Source organism: Oncorhynchus clarkii, chromosome 7 (assembly GCF_045791955.1).
Source record: "Oncorhynchus clarkii lewisi isolate Uvic-CL-2024 chromosome 7, UVic_Ocla_1.0, whole genome shotgun sequence".
NCBI classification, from domain to species: Eukaryota; Metazoa; Chordata; class Actinopteri; order Salmoniformes; family Salmonidae; genus Oncorhynchus; species Oncorhynchus clarkii.
In genome coordinates, this window is record NC_092153.1 from 40,710,467 (window position 1) to 40,726,684 (window position 16,218).

Genomic DNA, 16,218 nt, shown 5'->3' on the forward strand with positions numbered 1-16,218 from the left:
CTGTTGCTCAAATGGGAAGTCTGTATCTAAGTTAGTACTGACGCAATATCTGTTTATGTATCGGGATCTGTTGACAGTGGTCCTCATAACCGCCCTGAGACCTTTTGAAGATGAACAGGGCAATAAATGAAGTCTAGGAACTTGTTAATCAGTGTAAACCCTAATGCTGGTAATGTTCACCTGAGAGTTTGCGTCAGCGGTGAGGTTGAAGACCGGCATGGTCCCGGTGATGACCAGACCCAGACCCTGAACACACAGACAACATAGCAAAATCAACATCTTAGCACACAGGACTTCACAAGGTCCTGTTAGCATCTACATAACGTTTTGCCATCTAAAACATAGCTATGTAATGACTCAAAAGAGACGTATGCAAGCTAAAGAGCTTGAAGTGTGGCTAGTACAAGGTAAACTTGTATTAAAACTGAAATGTAATGTAGCAGAGACATTGTGTTGCTAGTCATCAGTCTGTGTCTTACCAGAGCATCCTGGTAGACGTTGGTCCATTGGACCAGCTTGGCCTTGGGCCCAGCCAGCACCATGGGCCGACCCAGCACATCTAGGTACTCCTGAGACATGGAGAACATGGAGGAGAACACACGCGTCAGAGCAATGACACACACACAGACACACTATAAGACCCTGACAAGTCTTCTCCTCGTCATATTAACCGGTGGGCCAACAGTAGAAGCTGCCTAGTGCTGAGGAGCAGTAAAGCCTGCGGACGGTCTTCAGCCATTCAGAGTCGTTATTCGTCATTATGAATCAGCTATTAAAAACACAATAGGAGTGCCAGGGGGCACTTGGCACAAACAGGCCAATCTCCCACTGGCTCTCTGTGTTCAGCACGGCAGTGTGAAAACGCCTCTCTGTGTTGGAAAACAAGGGTTAAGGGTTAAACTCACGAGTGATTCAACGTGTTCATCAAATTCGTCTCTCCGTAGGGTTTTGTTTTACAGATTCTAAACGACAAAGATGTTTAATTGATCCATGGGATGCTGTTATCCCCCCCGACAGGGATCACATCACCCAACTCTGAGAAGAAAACCTCCTGACCTTGGGAGCTTGATTCTGTCAGTGCGACATCTTAGTGAGTTCCTGTTGTTTCTGTTCAGCTCATGGGAAAACAAAAGGCAATGGTGACTCCTTCACCGACTCCGATTTATCTCAATTGCGGGTGAGGAATTTAGGGAGATTCCATCCAAATCCAATACAGATCTAGGTAAACAATGCCCCCTTTACATGATGGAATATTCCATCATAGCACTCAGACCTTAACCATAACCGTCTGTGTATACCTGTTATACACACAAGCAGTGTCGCCCTGTGGGAACACAGTGTTGTTCCAATGTCGTGCCTTTGACCGTTTGTTATTCATTGGCTGAACACTGAGGTGCTGACAGGCGTCACCTATTCTATTATTAGCTCAGTAAAACTCCCGTTTAACGGGCCACAGGGAGATATTTCATCAAAATGATGACAGGCAGACCTTTTCACGGGATGTAGGGGACATTTTCCGCCTGACTAGAACAATCTAGCGAACATTAAAGTCAGCCAGCAGAAAGGCTGAGGAGGTCCGAGGGAACCAGAACCACACGTAGGTAGAGGCCAGAGTCCAAGGGCCCTCGCTAACAGTTCTGTGGGTTAATGTGTTGCTACAACCAGGGACAACTTCACGTGCCTCCAACAGGCCAACCAATTAGCATTTTGTCTGTTTAATGCAACTACACTGTGAAATACAGGCTACATCAGCTACATGTATGTGTAACTGACTACACTGTGAAACACAGGCTACATCACCTACATGTATGTGTAACTGACTACACTGTGAAATACAGGCTACATCACCTACATGTATGTATAACTGACTACACTGTGAAATACAGGCTACATCACCTACATGTATGTGTAACTGACTACACTGTGAAATACAGGCTACATCACCTACATGTATGTGTAACTGACTACACTGTGAAATACAGGCTACATCAGCTACATGTATGTGTAACTGACTACACTGTGAAATACAGGCTACATCAGCTACATGTATGTGTAACTGACTACACTGTGAAATACAGGCTACATCAGCTACATGTATGTGTAACTGACTACACTGTGAAATACAGGCTACATCAGCTACATGTATGTGTAACTGACTACACTGTGAAATACAGGCTACATCAGCTACATGTATGTGTAACTGACTACACTGTGAAATACAGGCTACATCACCTACATGTATGTGTAACTGACTACACTGTGAAATACAGGCTACATCAGCTACATGTATGTATAACTGACTACACTGTGAAATACAGGCTACATCACCTACATGTATGTGTAACTGACTACACTGTGAAATACAGGCTACATCACCTACATGTATGTGTAACTGACTACACTGTGAAATACAGGCTACATCAGCTACATGTATGTGTAACTGACTACACCGTGAAATACAGGCTACATCAGCTACATGTATGTGTAACTGACTACACTGTGAAATACAGGCTACATCAGCTACATGTATGTGTAACTGACTACACTGTGAAATACAGGCTACATCACCTACATGTATGTGTAACTGACTACATTGTGAAATACAGGCTACATTACCTACATGCATGTGTAACTGACTACACTGTGAAATACAGGCTACACTGTGAAATACAGGCTACATCACCTACATGTATGTGTAACTGACTACACTGTGAAATACAGGCTACATCACCTACATGTATGTGTAAACATGCTGCAGTCCCATGTCCCATGTTTCATGAGCTGAAATAAAAGATCCCTGAATTTTTTTATACGCACAAAAAGCCTATTTCTCTTAACTGTTGTGCACAAATGTGTTTAAGTCCCTGTTAGTGATCATTCCTTCTTTGCCAAGATAATCCATCCACCTGACAGGTGTGACATATCAAGAAGCTGATTGAACAGCATGACTGTTACACAGGTGCACCTTGTGCTGGGGGACAATAAAAGGCCACTCTAACATGTGCAGTTTTGTCGCACAACACAATGCCACAGATGTCTCAAGTGTTGTGGGAGCATGCAATTGACACGCTGACTGGAGGAATGTCCAACCGAGCTGGTACTAGATCATGTAATGTTCATTTCTCTACCATAAGCCGCCTCCAATGTCGTTTTAGAAAATTTGGCAGTACGTCCAACCAGCCTCACAACAGCAGACCACATGTATGGTGTCGTGTGCGTGTTAGTAATCTATACCAAGGCAGCCCTATAACTTGTTATAATGCAACATTATATGATGGGGAATTCTAAAATGTGTAGTGCAGCCCAGGTGCGTCTAGTGCTCCTACATGAACCAGTCCTGTTGCACACCTGCTGTAGGAAACCTATTAGAATAAGTGGCAGTTCTCAGAATATAATTATGCCAGAGTTAATGGAACAGCTGACAGTCTATTCAGGGGCCCTGATCGCTCTGTGGGGCTGGGGGAGGAGGAGGGGTAGGAAGGGGGAACGGGGTGCATAGAGCCCCCCAGCAACTCACTCAATTTCTACAGCTGGAATGAGGTTATCCCAAGGGACTATGGGACCAGGTAGTGCCTGGAGCAGAGTGGAGGTCGGCGAAGGAGGGTGGAGGGGCCACGGGTGTGTGGGGCAGAGGAGCCAGAGGTGTGTGCGTGTTTGTTTGTGCATGTGCGTGTGTGTGTGTGTGTGGTAATGCAGTTGGGGGACTAGAGAAGGGGTGGATTAGGCAGCACAGCAGGTCTGCGCTAACTAAGACCTGCTAGAGGACAGAGGAGAGCTTTAATCACTCTCTCTCTCCCTGTTACTTTCTCTCTTTCCGAGCCTCCTCGTGTCCTCGTGGAATGGTACATTTCAAGGCCTCATCTGCAATCTGCACAGTTGTCCTCAAAGAGAGTAACAAACTCAAAGTTAAGTAGAAAACACACCATAAACAAAGACACAGCATCCCGATGTGTTCAGGATTCACACAAGTGTAAATAGTCACGCATGGATACACATATTCCACACACTGGAGGATATCTGACCTGCGTGTTGATTCTGATGGCGCCAATGGATGGAATCTCGTAGTAGAATCCTGAAGAACAAAGTGAGAGAATTTGTTCGGTCAATCCACAACGGTAACCAGCAACATGCAACTGCCCTATTGTAATGTGCGTTGTAAAGGTAACGCTCTCAGTGTCGGCATCTTAAAGACCATAGGATGAAGTAACACAAACAGCCCAGCGAAGTGCAATCATCTCAAACGAGCAGGGCACGTGTAGTGCTATCCTTTCAAAATGACTCCTCAGCAGAATGCTGATTGTTCTCTACGTGGGGGAAACTCCATTTAGTAACCCATTACTTGTGTTGGTTATGTAATTATGTCACTTGGTGTGAAACGCTCTGTGTGTGTTTGTGTGAGTGTGTGTACTGTGTGATTGATTGGCACTAGGGTGCTATGGGGAAGCAGGATGGGGGGCCATTGGCCTCCAGTCTTATCGCCATTGTACTGCAGGATGTAAATGTCATGTGATCGAGGGTCTCGAGGATGCTGCGGCTGAGCCTCAATGCAGAGCAGAGCAGGGCTGCTGATTAGTGATGGAGGAGAGGAGAGCCACTCTCTCACTCTGGGTCAATAACTGCTGCCGTTCCCCAAGTTATTAAAGCTGAGTGTTTATACAAAGAGCCGCGTAACGGAGACAACACACTTGGAATGTTAAGAGGCGGGAACGGCTGTCGTTTTTTTTGTAATTTTTTGGGGGAAACAAATTGCGTTCTCGCAAAATAGTGCCTGTGAAATATATTACAGAATCTCTGGTGCCGAGTACATTTTTGTAAAGTTATAGGGAAAATGTATTCAAATGACAGTATTATTAAGCCGGCCACCAGGATAATGCTGTAATCACGGTAGCATCCACAGAAGAGCACGCCCACAAACTATGACTGTGCTCAGAACAGTAGCTCCTTCGCTTGCTTTGTGCTATTGTGTGACACCTCCAGTTGTAGGACACGACACAAGGAGCGACGAAGGAAACCGACTTGGAAACGAATGAGCATGGACTGGAGGTCTGCCGGTCTTCAGCCACACGAGGAGAGCGGTTGGGCCCAAAGAACTGTCAGAGCGGGAGTCAGGCTCCACGTAAGAGGGGATTGTAGCACAAGCCAAGCGAGACAACAGGGAGTCTAGTGGACTGGGAAGCTGGGTGTGTAAGGTGTTTGCGAGGGGGGATCCATGTGTGTTTAAGTGTGTGAAGGTGAGAAGGTTTGGCTCTACATGTCATTATAGGGTGTCTCTGGATAGCACAATGAGGTACGACTATATTTAAAAGGACGGCTCCATAGAGGAGAGGACGTCAATAACCATTGTCTTAGGTCGGCATTGGCTTTGGTGCCACGCTAATGGTTAGAGTGAGTGGCACGCTGGCACAGAGGAGTAATCCTGGACTTCCCACATGCCGCCTGCCTGACTGAGAGATGGTGGCCATCGTTATCAACACACAGCCAGGCTCCACACGATAATTCATTACAACATGCGGGGAGGGAGGTACTTCTGAAGCACTCTGACGGCTCTGCAGGAAATGAATGAGTCAGCCTTCGATAGGAGGCATGCTGCTTGTGACAGGAAGAAGGGAACGCTAAGTGTATAAGAGAAATGTGGAGACACTGAGAAACCCAACAACAGAGGGGATAAAGAGGGAGAGAGCGAGGAGAGAGAGAGAGAGACGTTTTTGTTCCAGAAAGAGTGAAAAAAAAGAGTTTAACCGAGAGAGCAGAAAAGTGGAATTCGGCATTGGTTATAGTGCAGAGCGGGCTGAGTGTCATGAGGTCATGAGGACCGATGGTCAAGGAGGAAAGCTCAGTCATCTGGGTCGGGGAGAGTTGGGCATTTCGACTGGAGTTTGGTTACATCATTACACCATTATAATCACATATTTTCTCGTTTCTCTTTGCTGGACTTGGGTAACGTTGAGATTGTACAGGTAAATCAGTCCATGTCCATACAGTTTATAGACACACCCTCTTACTCACCTTTGTTGGCACAAGCTATCCACTGCAAAGGTGTGACATCATAGTTGTGCTGCCCGACTGAAAAGGTAAATACTCGGATCTGAGAGAAGAGGGGATAGTGAGCGGAGAGGGTGAAAAACTGGACATTACTCTCGTACAGCGAGAACGTATAACGGCGGAAGCATTTCAAGCCAGGGCGTGAGCGAGGACGAGGAAGAAAAACGGTAGGAGAGGGAGATAGAACGACAGAGAGAGAGAGAGAGGAAAGAGAGTGAGTGTGTGCATGTGTTGGCTGTAATTTCCTGGGCTCTGGTGATAAAGTGGCTAATTAGTCAGCAGGTCAGAGCTGTTAACACCTGCAGCAAGACAAGAAAAGAGACAGAGAAACAGAGAGAGAGAGAGAGAGAGAGAGAGATGACAGGGATGGAAAGTAATGCCAATGAGGAAGAAAAGAGGAAACACACACCAAAAGGCTAGATATATGTCCAAGGATGGAAGTGTTGGAATCATTAAGATTCTCACCCCCCCCAAATGACACCTGCTGTTGAGAAACATGGTATTTATTTCATAAGGACAAAGGGATGAGAGGGAGATGGGAGACCACAGGCTGGTTTATCATCTCAGGGACTGATTCAATGGCAGACTTGGATTGATGAATAGATCCTTGGTTAATTGGGGACAGGACTCACGGTTTTGTTGGGCCAGTTGTACTTCTCAAAGATGTCCTGGGCACGATCCTCTCCTCCATCTGTAAACATCATTATCATCTTATTGCAGCCCGCCCTCGGGGCGCCGGTATCCTGTGGAACAGAGAGAGAGAAGAAGAGGGAGATAGCGAGGGAGAGGCAGAAAGCGGGATAGAGAGAGATACAGAGAGAGATACAGAGAGAGAGAGAGAGAGAGGGTGATTAGTGAGAGAGTGATTAGCGAGAGAGGGGGAAGAGACCGTCAAGGAACGGAAGAGGACATCAGACGACATGATAAAGACATGACAAAGACACGATAAAGACACGATTCAGTATAGCCTCTCCTTCCAGGAAATCACTGAAAATGGCGGCTTGGTTCTTCACAGGGGAGAAGAGTGCTTGAGGAAAGGACAAGCCTGTCTTCCAGTTCGCCTTTGAACAGCTGTAGATTATCTTTTCTAATATGGTAGGTAACCTGCATGTACAGTACACAATACATCCACATATCTGGGATCGAAGTGTACATATCTCTGTGTGTAGGGTAATGTATCCCGTGCGTGCAGATTGGTGAATGTGTTCAGTGGCCAGTGGCATTCTACTGTGATATGGATTGGGTTATAGGCATAACCCCCTCTTTCCCCCTCATCCGTCTCCTCCACCAGGCTGCCTATCTGACCGTTCTAATCGATATGCAGGCCAGCGGCACGTCACTCTGACAAGATTCTAATAAAGATACATAATATTACCACAATTACACATTTTTATTGTGCTTCTGCCACCAATCATAGGGAGCGCGGCGGCGGGAGACAGCGATTAAAAAGCTTTTATTTCTCATTCTGCTGGGGGGGGGGGGGGGGGGGGGGGCGCTTGGCTCCGTGCCTCCCAGCCCACCAGAGGAATATAAAGTGTCGGTGGCTGATCTCTTCTGGGCTCCTCTCATCAATCATCCCATCAGAGCCCATTAGGGTTGGCAGCTTCCGAAAATATACAGGAGCATATGGAGCTAAGCTGAGGCAGCACCTGTGCAGACAGACAGACAGACAGCGGCAGGCAGGTGTTTTGGACGGACCAGTGCCTGCCTGCAGGGTTGCCTCCCTGCTGCACACACAGACAGGGACCACTGCAGTGCTGGCTAGCCCTAAGCGCCACCATCATCATCATCATGCCACTGCAGTGGCCGTTCGTAACCAGACCGGCCGACTGACTAGCAGCCCCTTTGGGCTCCATTCAGAAGAGGCGTAATCCTCTGATTGTCTAAAGAGTGGCTGGGTCAATTACTATATCAATTGGGATGTCAATTGGGATGTCAGTTTGCTAATTAGCGTGTCTTATACCATGGACATTTCATGGAAGGCCTAACCTAACCTACCACCCTGAACTAAAACTCAGAGGGTGCGGCTGACTGCTGGCTCTTAGTCTTACATTGAGTAGCTGTTCGAAGGCGAACTGGAAGCCAGACTTGTAGTCAGTGGTTCCTTTGGCTTGCATGTTCATGATGGACTCCTTGAAGATCTTCTTGTTTCTCATGGTGGCCTGGACCAAGGTCTTAAAGCAGGGGACCACGGCATCTGCCTTCTCGTTAAACTGGGGGAGAAAAGACAGATAATGATGACTAATTGTCAATTGAACGTGTCTGAGTGTGACCACGCCGCTCGCTCGCTGGCATTTGACGGCCACTCCATCTGTTGTGTGTGTGTGTGTGTGTGTGTGTGTGTGTGTAACCAGATAAGAAGGGGGATGTGTGCAGCTGTGGGTTGCTCTGTGCCACTCTGGCAATAAACGTTGATAATTACAGTGTTCCACACAAAGAACAGGTGCACCTGGAATTCCAATGTAAACCAAGAACAGATACCCAGCCAAGGTAATGTCATCGAGATCTCCTCGGCAACATTTAAATTAGTCCTGGACTCTGTTTGTGACTGCGTGTGCGTGTGTGACAGACAGAAAGGTAAGCAGAGAGCAGTGCCTATGTGTGATTAGCATTGAACAGCAATGTCCTGTAATGTCAGCATTTTTAATGGCCTTTCTTCTTGAAGGTCAACTTGAAAATCCGTTGACATTTCGATGGCAGAATGATAGCATGAAATAGGTAAAGGAATTCGGCGCATGAAAAGATGACATTTCCTTGTGTTTGGTGTAGTTTGATACTTATATTGGTCCAAAATAAAGAGAAGAAAGGACTTGAAGTATAGTATTCAAAATAACGTTTAGAATTCCTCGTCACAGATTATGATCTCCTAACAAAATGACAATTACACGTTCAATACAATTCCAGGCCTAATGTAATGCTTCTGTGGACGGTTATACTGTATTGCTGAGGCGGCAGGTAACCTAGTGGTTAAGAGCGTCGGGCCAGTAACGGAAAGGTCGCTGGTTCTAATCCCCAAGCCGACTAGGTGAACAATCAGTCGATGAGCCCTTGAGCAAGGCACTTAACCCTGATTGCTTCTGTAAATAACTCTGGATAGGAGCAACTGATAAAGGTAATTGTTCTGCCAGAGGTTAGGATATCAACAGTTGTTGTGTTTGTAACTACAATGCATAATAATGGGAATATTTGACTGATCAAATGCACTATCTTTGAAAAACCTCAAATAACATGAATTACTGTTGGTGTCTTCATACACTAAAATATATACAGGCAGATAGGTATACACACAAACACACCGGCACAACCATTGACTTTCCTTCCTACTTCCAGAGCTCTTATTTTCTCTATAGGGGTGGAAATCAGCCTCGTTCCCACCCAGATTACCACGCTCATTTCTGCCTCTTAGAGCTGGGATTTAGAGCCATACACTGACTAAGAGCACTGGATTATGGGGGATTAGCCACCCAAGTCTCCAAACAGGGCTACCCCACCAGTGTGTGTGTGTGTGTGTGTGTGTGTGTGTGTGTGTGTGTGTGTGTGTATGTATGTATGTATGCAGTGAGTCAGACAATGCAGCAATCAACTCATGAAAAACCTAGGAAGGCAGGGAGACTGTGGGGGAGATAGAGCCTGGCACAATCACACATAGACCAGGGATTGCAACATTGTGGGACTATAATCATGTAGGAAAGTAATCGTTTTTACAGCATAACTATACAACCACATGTGACTATGTGATAGGAACCTATACGCGTTCTCATGGCCACTCCAATGCATTACGGATCCTGTTGTATTGGAGGTGTTAACCGTGTTCTAACATTGTCATTGGATATTGACGAGCAACCAGACCTTCAGCTGCAAATGACTGACACTGAAGGAGTCCCGGGAAAACGCAGAGCCCAGTTCTAATCGTCGCCTTACCAGCGAGGCTACTCACCCTGGCTACATTCACATAGTCATCATCTGACAGAGTGTCTAGCATCTGCATCACAGAGGACTTCATCAGCTTCAGGGTGAGTCCACTGACACTGCCACTCCTACAGACACAACAGAGCACAACCAACAGATCATTGAGCCATACAGTTCAACCTAAACGGCTCCGTCTTACAACCTCGTCCAGGTAGGATGGCGCACCCATAGGAGGCTATACAGTGACGCTCCCTCTGCTCGTTTATACTGTGCTGAGTATTTACAGGTTGGGGATCTGGCGTAGGACACACAAAAACAGTCTTAATCTATCCTCTCATTCCTCCCATGACCCAACCACAGTTTATTTCAGCATGCATTCAGGAAAAATTATCTTCGTATTGTACTGCTAAGACATGGGTACAAGAGCAAGAGGTCTGTGAAAATAAACACGATCGACATGGGAGTCTAGAATCTCCTCTGATCGGGGTAAACCAACAGGTGGCACTAGAGACCTTTACTGTCACTGCTGAGAGAGGACAGGAGGGAGGAGAGAGGGAGAAGGAAAGACAGGAGGGAGGAGAGAGGGAGAAGGAAAGACAGGAGGGAGGAGAGAGGGAGAAGGAAAGACAGGAGGGAGGAGAGAGGGAGAAGGAGAGACAGGAGGGAGGCGAGAGGGAGAAGGAAAGACAGGAGGGAGGAGAGAGGGGGAAGGAAAGACAGGAGGGAGGAGAGAGGGAGAAGGAAAGACAGGAGGGAGGAGAGAGGGAGAAGGAAAGACAGGAGGGAGGAGAGAGGGAGAAGGAAAGACAGGAGGGAGGAGAGAGGGAGAAGGAAAGACAGGAGGGAGGAGAGAGGGAGAAGGAGACAGGAAGGAGGGAGGAGAGAGGGGGAAGGAAAGACAGGCGGGAGGAGAGAGGGAGAAGGAAAGACAGGAAGGAGGGAGGAGAGAGGTAGAAGGAAAGACAGGAGGGAGGAGAGAGGGGGAAGGAAAGACAGGAAGGAGGGAGGAGAGAGGGAGAAGGAAAGACTGGAGGGAGGAGAGAGGGAGAAGGAAAGATAGGAGGGAGGAGAGAGGGAGAAGGAAAGACTGGACGGAGGAGAGAGGGAGAAGGAAAGACTGGAGGGAGGAGAGAGGGAGAAGAAAAGACTGGAGGGAGGAGAGAGGGAGAAGGAAAGACAGGAAGGAGGGAGGAGAGAGGGAGAAGGAAAGACAGGAAGGAGGGAGGAGAGAGAGAGAAGGAAAGACAGGAAGGAGGGAGGAGAGAGGGAGAAGGAAAGTCGAGGGAGGAGAGAGGGAGAAGGAAAGACAGGAAGGAGGAGAGAGGGAGAAGGAAAGACAGGAAGGAGGGAGGAGAGAGGGAGAAGGAAAGACAGGAAGGAGGAGAGAGGGAGAAGGAAAGACAGGAAGGAGGGAGGAGAGAGGGAGAAGGAAAGACAGGAAGGAGGAGAGAGGGAGAAGGAAAGACTGGAAGGAGGGAGGAGAGAGGGAGAAGGAAAGACTGCATCTACTCACACATCCACAATGATGATCATGTCCTTGGGAGAGGATGCCCCTTGGATGTACCTGTTCAAGAAAGAAAGATGTGTTTAACAAATTGTATTAGTGTTCACTGCGTTTAATTGAACTGGTAGATTCGATGGGGATCCTAGGTTACAATAAACTGGGCTATGTTAATATGTAGCAACCAGAGCATATTTAAATGCTGAAATGGAGTATTAGCTTGCAAGAGCTGTGTCTAAATGGATTCTAAGCTTTGTTGAGAATGGTTGAGGCAAATGAATGGAGTCCCGGCTTAGCTAAGGTTCACTTACAGTATAGGTAAAGCTATGTTTGCATGTTGAGCAACCTGTATGTGTATACAGTCTAAGTAATCTGAGTCGTCTTTAGACAGAGTTTGTTTTATACTTAGTTTGAGTCCGAACTAAACAGATTTCAGTCATGTTTCTAAGCAGGCTGAGCCGAGCTGACCTGTGTTTTGGGTCGTCTGCACTAAGCGCTGTCTGCCAGTACAATAAGAGCTACTGCTGATTCTCTAGTCCCTCAATGACGCACCAGTCCGGTGTCAAACACATTCTTTACTCTGCCGGTCCTTTTGTCAGCTCGAGACACAAGCTGCTTAACACCATTATGCTACAGTTGCAAAGCTACTCCTAAAATAGGGCAGCTATGCGTGTGTGTGTGTGTGTGTGTGTGTGTCAGTCATGATGGTGCAGGGCGAGTCTGTGGGGGAGCAGAAACACAAACGTCTGCCCACTGCTGATAGAGGCTGACATATAGAGGCAAATTGGAATGCACTCATTCCCTTCCAACTGCAATTAAAATCCCATTACACCTGACACAAATGGAGCAGAGATTGACGTAACGTTACAGGGCTCCTCCGGGTCAGCTTGGCGGGGGGTTTCAAATGTTAGCGTTTAGTTCGTTTGGCATTCTGAGGCACGAGCGAAGCAGAGGCAGACCGATCATCAGTAGTCTCTTTCTGCTTTTTGTCAGCGGTTCCGCTGTGTGTGGAGGCAGGCCAGCTGCCTGTGGGCCAGTTAGGTGCTTTTCTTATGCCGGGCCAGGGCCGATAGAGAGGTAGAGAGGAACTGAGTCCTGGTAGGCCTCACTGTTGCTGCTCCCACAAGCCCCAGCCCATCACTTCACTGGCAGGCACCGCGCCACCACTCCAACCTGCACAGTGACCCCTGACCTCTGTTCCACTGCTGTCCCTCTGCACCGACGTGGCCCTGAATCCCAGCTTCAAACACAACCGGGGCCTCACTCTCCTGAAACCCTTCTGAAACCCCCCCCCCCCCCCCCCCTAACCAGCACCATCACCGCTGACACTCGAGAGATCGATTAACCGTGCATGCCCAGAATAGGCAGAAGTGTGTGGGGGAGGGGGGGAAATCCAATTATTTTTCATAACAGAGAACGCCACATCAAAGGTAGAATTTCCACAGCACTATGTGGCATTTGAAATCAGGTCTGGAACCATGAAGTGTATTGGCATGACTTTTATCAATTTAATTACGGAAATCTTAATTTGAGAAAGAGAGTGCACGGGGAGAGGGAAAGGGGAGAGAGAAGAGAGTTAGACTGCACGCAGTGATGGCTTCATTCTGTGGCTAGATGGAGTTGTGAAAGTGGTCATCGATGCGGCACCAAACCCAGTCAGAATGTGCACCACGTCTCCACACCGGGGCACCAGAGAAAGCTCAGCCCAGATATTCAAGGAATGGCCCTTTTGGTGAAGGGCTTCAGACCTGAGTAACTGAGTGGCGGGAGGATTTCATTAAATCCTCTAACTCGTCTCATTCTCTCAGTGGACTCTAGTGCGTTCATATGGCTGAAGTTATTCATGGGCTAAATGTTAATGAGAGGGGCACAGCCGACTTCCATTACTGGTTCAACCTCAGTTGCCCCACACTCACATCACACAGTCAAATGCGGAGCTGTCATTAGCTCCCCATATGTCTCAGGGGGAAAACAATGTCACTTCAAGAGAGACTATTTCTCTTGGGGGTTTGTCTAAAGAGAGAGGCAGCATTGATCAGCTGCAACAAGGTTTAAGAGGAGTTTAACAGAAGATGGAGAGAAGCTGAGTGTGTGACGCGGGGGGGTGGGGTTGGAGTGGGGTGGGATCACTTGCGACAGAAGTTATAGCGCTGCCACGGCTGATCTTTCCATAGATTGCCGTGCTGCGTCTGACTGTGGTATTCTCTCTCTCTCTCTCTCTCGCTGTCTCTGTCTGTCTGTCTGTCTGTCTGTCTGTCTGTCTGTCTGTCTGTCTGTCTGTCTGTCTGTCTCTGTCTGTCTCTGTCTGTCTGTCTGTCTGTCTGTCTCTCTCTCTCTCTCTCTCTCTCTCTCTGTCTGTCTCTGTCTCGCTCTGTCTGTCTGTCTGTCTCTCTCTGTCTCTCTCTCTCTCCATTCCTAAAAGTCAATTGTATTTATTCCTGCTTTCAAGCAAGCAAGTGAGGGGGGATGAGTGGGGTGAGGGTTTTTTTCCATCTCCAGCCTGATGTATAGTAGTTCCATGGTGATAAAACATCATGGATTGAAGCTTATAGTGATTTGTCTGCTGCATCTGATCCTCTATATTTGCCTCATGGATCCAGATGTGTTGTTTCTGCATGGGTTCCATTCTGTAATTAACTCTCAGCTCCTGCCCGCTGATGCCATTCTTTCCCTGTCATTACCCAGTCTCCTGCGTGCCAGAGCCAGGTGACGAGCAGATGGACCTGGCTGGTGCTGAACTGAGCCCAGGCACTCGCCCATCCCTGCCTGTCCCTGCCCACCGCCCCAACAACACCATCCCTGCCTGTCCCTACCCACCACCCCACTAACACTATCCCTGCCTGTCCCTACCCACCACCCCACTAACACTATCCCTGCCTGTCCCTACCCACCACCCCACTAACACTATCCCTGCCTGTCCCTGCCCACCACCCCACTAACACTATCCCTGCCTGCCCCTACCCACCACCCCACTAACACTATCCCTGCCTGTCCCTACCCAACACCCCACTAACACTATCCCTGCCTGTCCCTGCCCACCATCCCACTAACACTATCCCTGCCTGCCTGCCTCTACCCACCACCCCACTAACACTATCCCTGCCTGCCTCTACCCACCACCCCACTAACACTATCCCTGCCTGCCTCTACCCACCACCCCACTAACACTATCCCTGCCTGTCCCTGCCCACCACCCCACTAACACTATCCCTGCCTGTCCCTGCCCACCACCCCACTAACACTATACCTGCCTGTCCCTGCCCACCACCCCACTAACACTATCCCTGCCTGTCCCTACCCACCACCCCACTAACACCATCTCTGCCTGTCCCTGCCCACCACCCCACTAACACTATCCCTGCCTGTCTCTACCCACCGCCCCAACAACACTATCCCTGCCTGTCCCTGCCCACCACCCCACTAACACTATCCCTGCCTGTCCCTGCCCACCGCCCCACTAACACTATCCCTGCCTGTCCCTGCCCACCACCCCACTAACACTATCCCTGACTGTCCCTGCCCACCGCCCCACTAACACTATCCCTGCCTGTCCCTGCCCACCACCCCACTAACACTATCCCTGACTGTCCCTGCCCACCACCCCACTAACACCATCCCTGCCTGCCTCTATCCACCACCCCACTAACACTATCCCTGCCTGCCTGCCCCCCCCCCCCCACAACACTATCCCTGCCTGTCCTTGCCCATCGCCCCAACAGCACCACCCCTGCCTGTCCCTGCCCACCGCCCCAACAACACTATCCCTGCCCACCGCCCCAACAACACCATCCCTGCCTGTCCCTGCCCATTGCCCCAACAACACCATCCCTGCCTGTCCCTACCCACAACACCATCCCTGCCTGTCCCTGCCCACCGCCCCAACAACACCATCCCTGCCTGTCCCTGCCCACCGCCCCAACAACACCATCCCTGCCCACCGCCCCAACAACACCATCCCTGCCTGTCCCTGCCCACCACCCCAACAACACCATCCCTGCCTGTCCCTGCCCACCACCCCAACAACACCATCCCTGCCTGTCCCTGCCCACCACCCCAACAACACCATCCCTGCCTGTCCCTGCCCACCGCCCCAACAACACCATCCCTGCCTGTCCCTGCCCACCGCCCCACCAACACCATCCCTGCCTGTCCCTGCCCACCGCCCCAACAACACCATCCCTGCCTGTCCCTGCCCACCGCCCCGACAACACCATCCCTGCCTGTCCCTGCCCACCGCCCCAACAACACCATCCCTGCCTGTCCCTGCCCACCGCCCCAACAACACCATCCCTGCCTGTCCCTGCCCACCGCCCCAACAACACCATCCCTGCCTGTCCCTGCCCACCACCCCAACAACACTATCCCTGCCTGTCCCTGCCCACCACCCCAACAACACCATCCCTGCCTGTCCCTGCCCACCACCCCAACAACAATATCCCTGCCTGTCCCTGCCCACCGCCCCAACAACACCATCCCTGCCTGTCCCTGCCCACCACCCCAACAACACCATCCCTGCCTGTCCCTGCCCACCACCCCAACAACACTATCCCTGCCTGTCCCTGCCCACCGCCCCAACAACACCATCCCTGCCTGTCCCTGCCCACCGCCCCAACAACACCATCCCTGCCTGTCCCTGCCCACCGCCCCAACAACACCATCCCTGCCTGTCCCTGCCCACCGCCCCAACAACACCATCCCTGCCTGTCCCTGCCCACCGCCCCAACAACACCATCCCTGCCTGTCCCTGCCCACCACCCCAACAACAC

At 49.6% G+C, this 16,218-nt stretch overlaps 1 protein-coding gene across 3 annotated transcripts in view; it reads right to left on the reverse strand.

Annotated features, from left to right (window-relative positions):
* LOC139413315 (voltage-dependent calcium channel subunit alpha-2/delta-2-like) overlaps positions 1-16,218 on the reverse strand; it is a 271,347-nt gene that overhangs the window by 23,659 nt on the left and 231,470 nt on the right. For all 3 annotated transcript variants that reach the window (XM_071160533.1, XM_071160532.1, XM_071160534.1), the window contains 8 exons: positions 11,465-11,515; positions 9,980-10,079; positions 8,094-8,255; positions 6,675-6,785; positions 6,007-6,085; positions 4,023-4,072; positions 480-569; positions 181-246 (listed from right to left, as the gene is read on the reverse strand). In XM_071160533.1, coding sequence (XP_071016634.1) covers positions 181-246; positions 480-569; positions 4,023-4,072; positions 6,007-6,085; positions 6,675-6,785; positions 8,094-8,255; positions 9,980-10,079; positions 11,465-11,515 — 709 coding nt within the window. The remainder of the gene's footprint in view (positions 1-180; positions 247-479; positions 570-4,022; positions 4,073-6,006; positions 6,086-6,674; positions 6,786-8,093; positions 8,256-9,979; positions 10,080-11,464; positions 11,516-16,218) is intronic.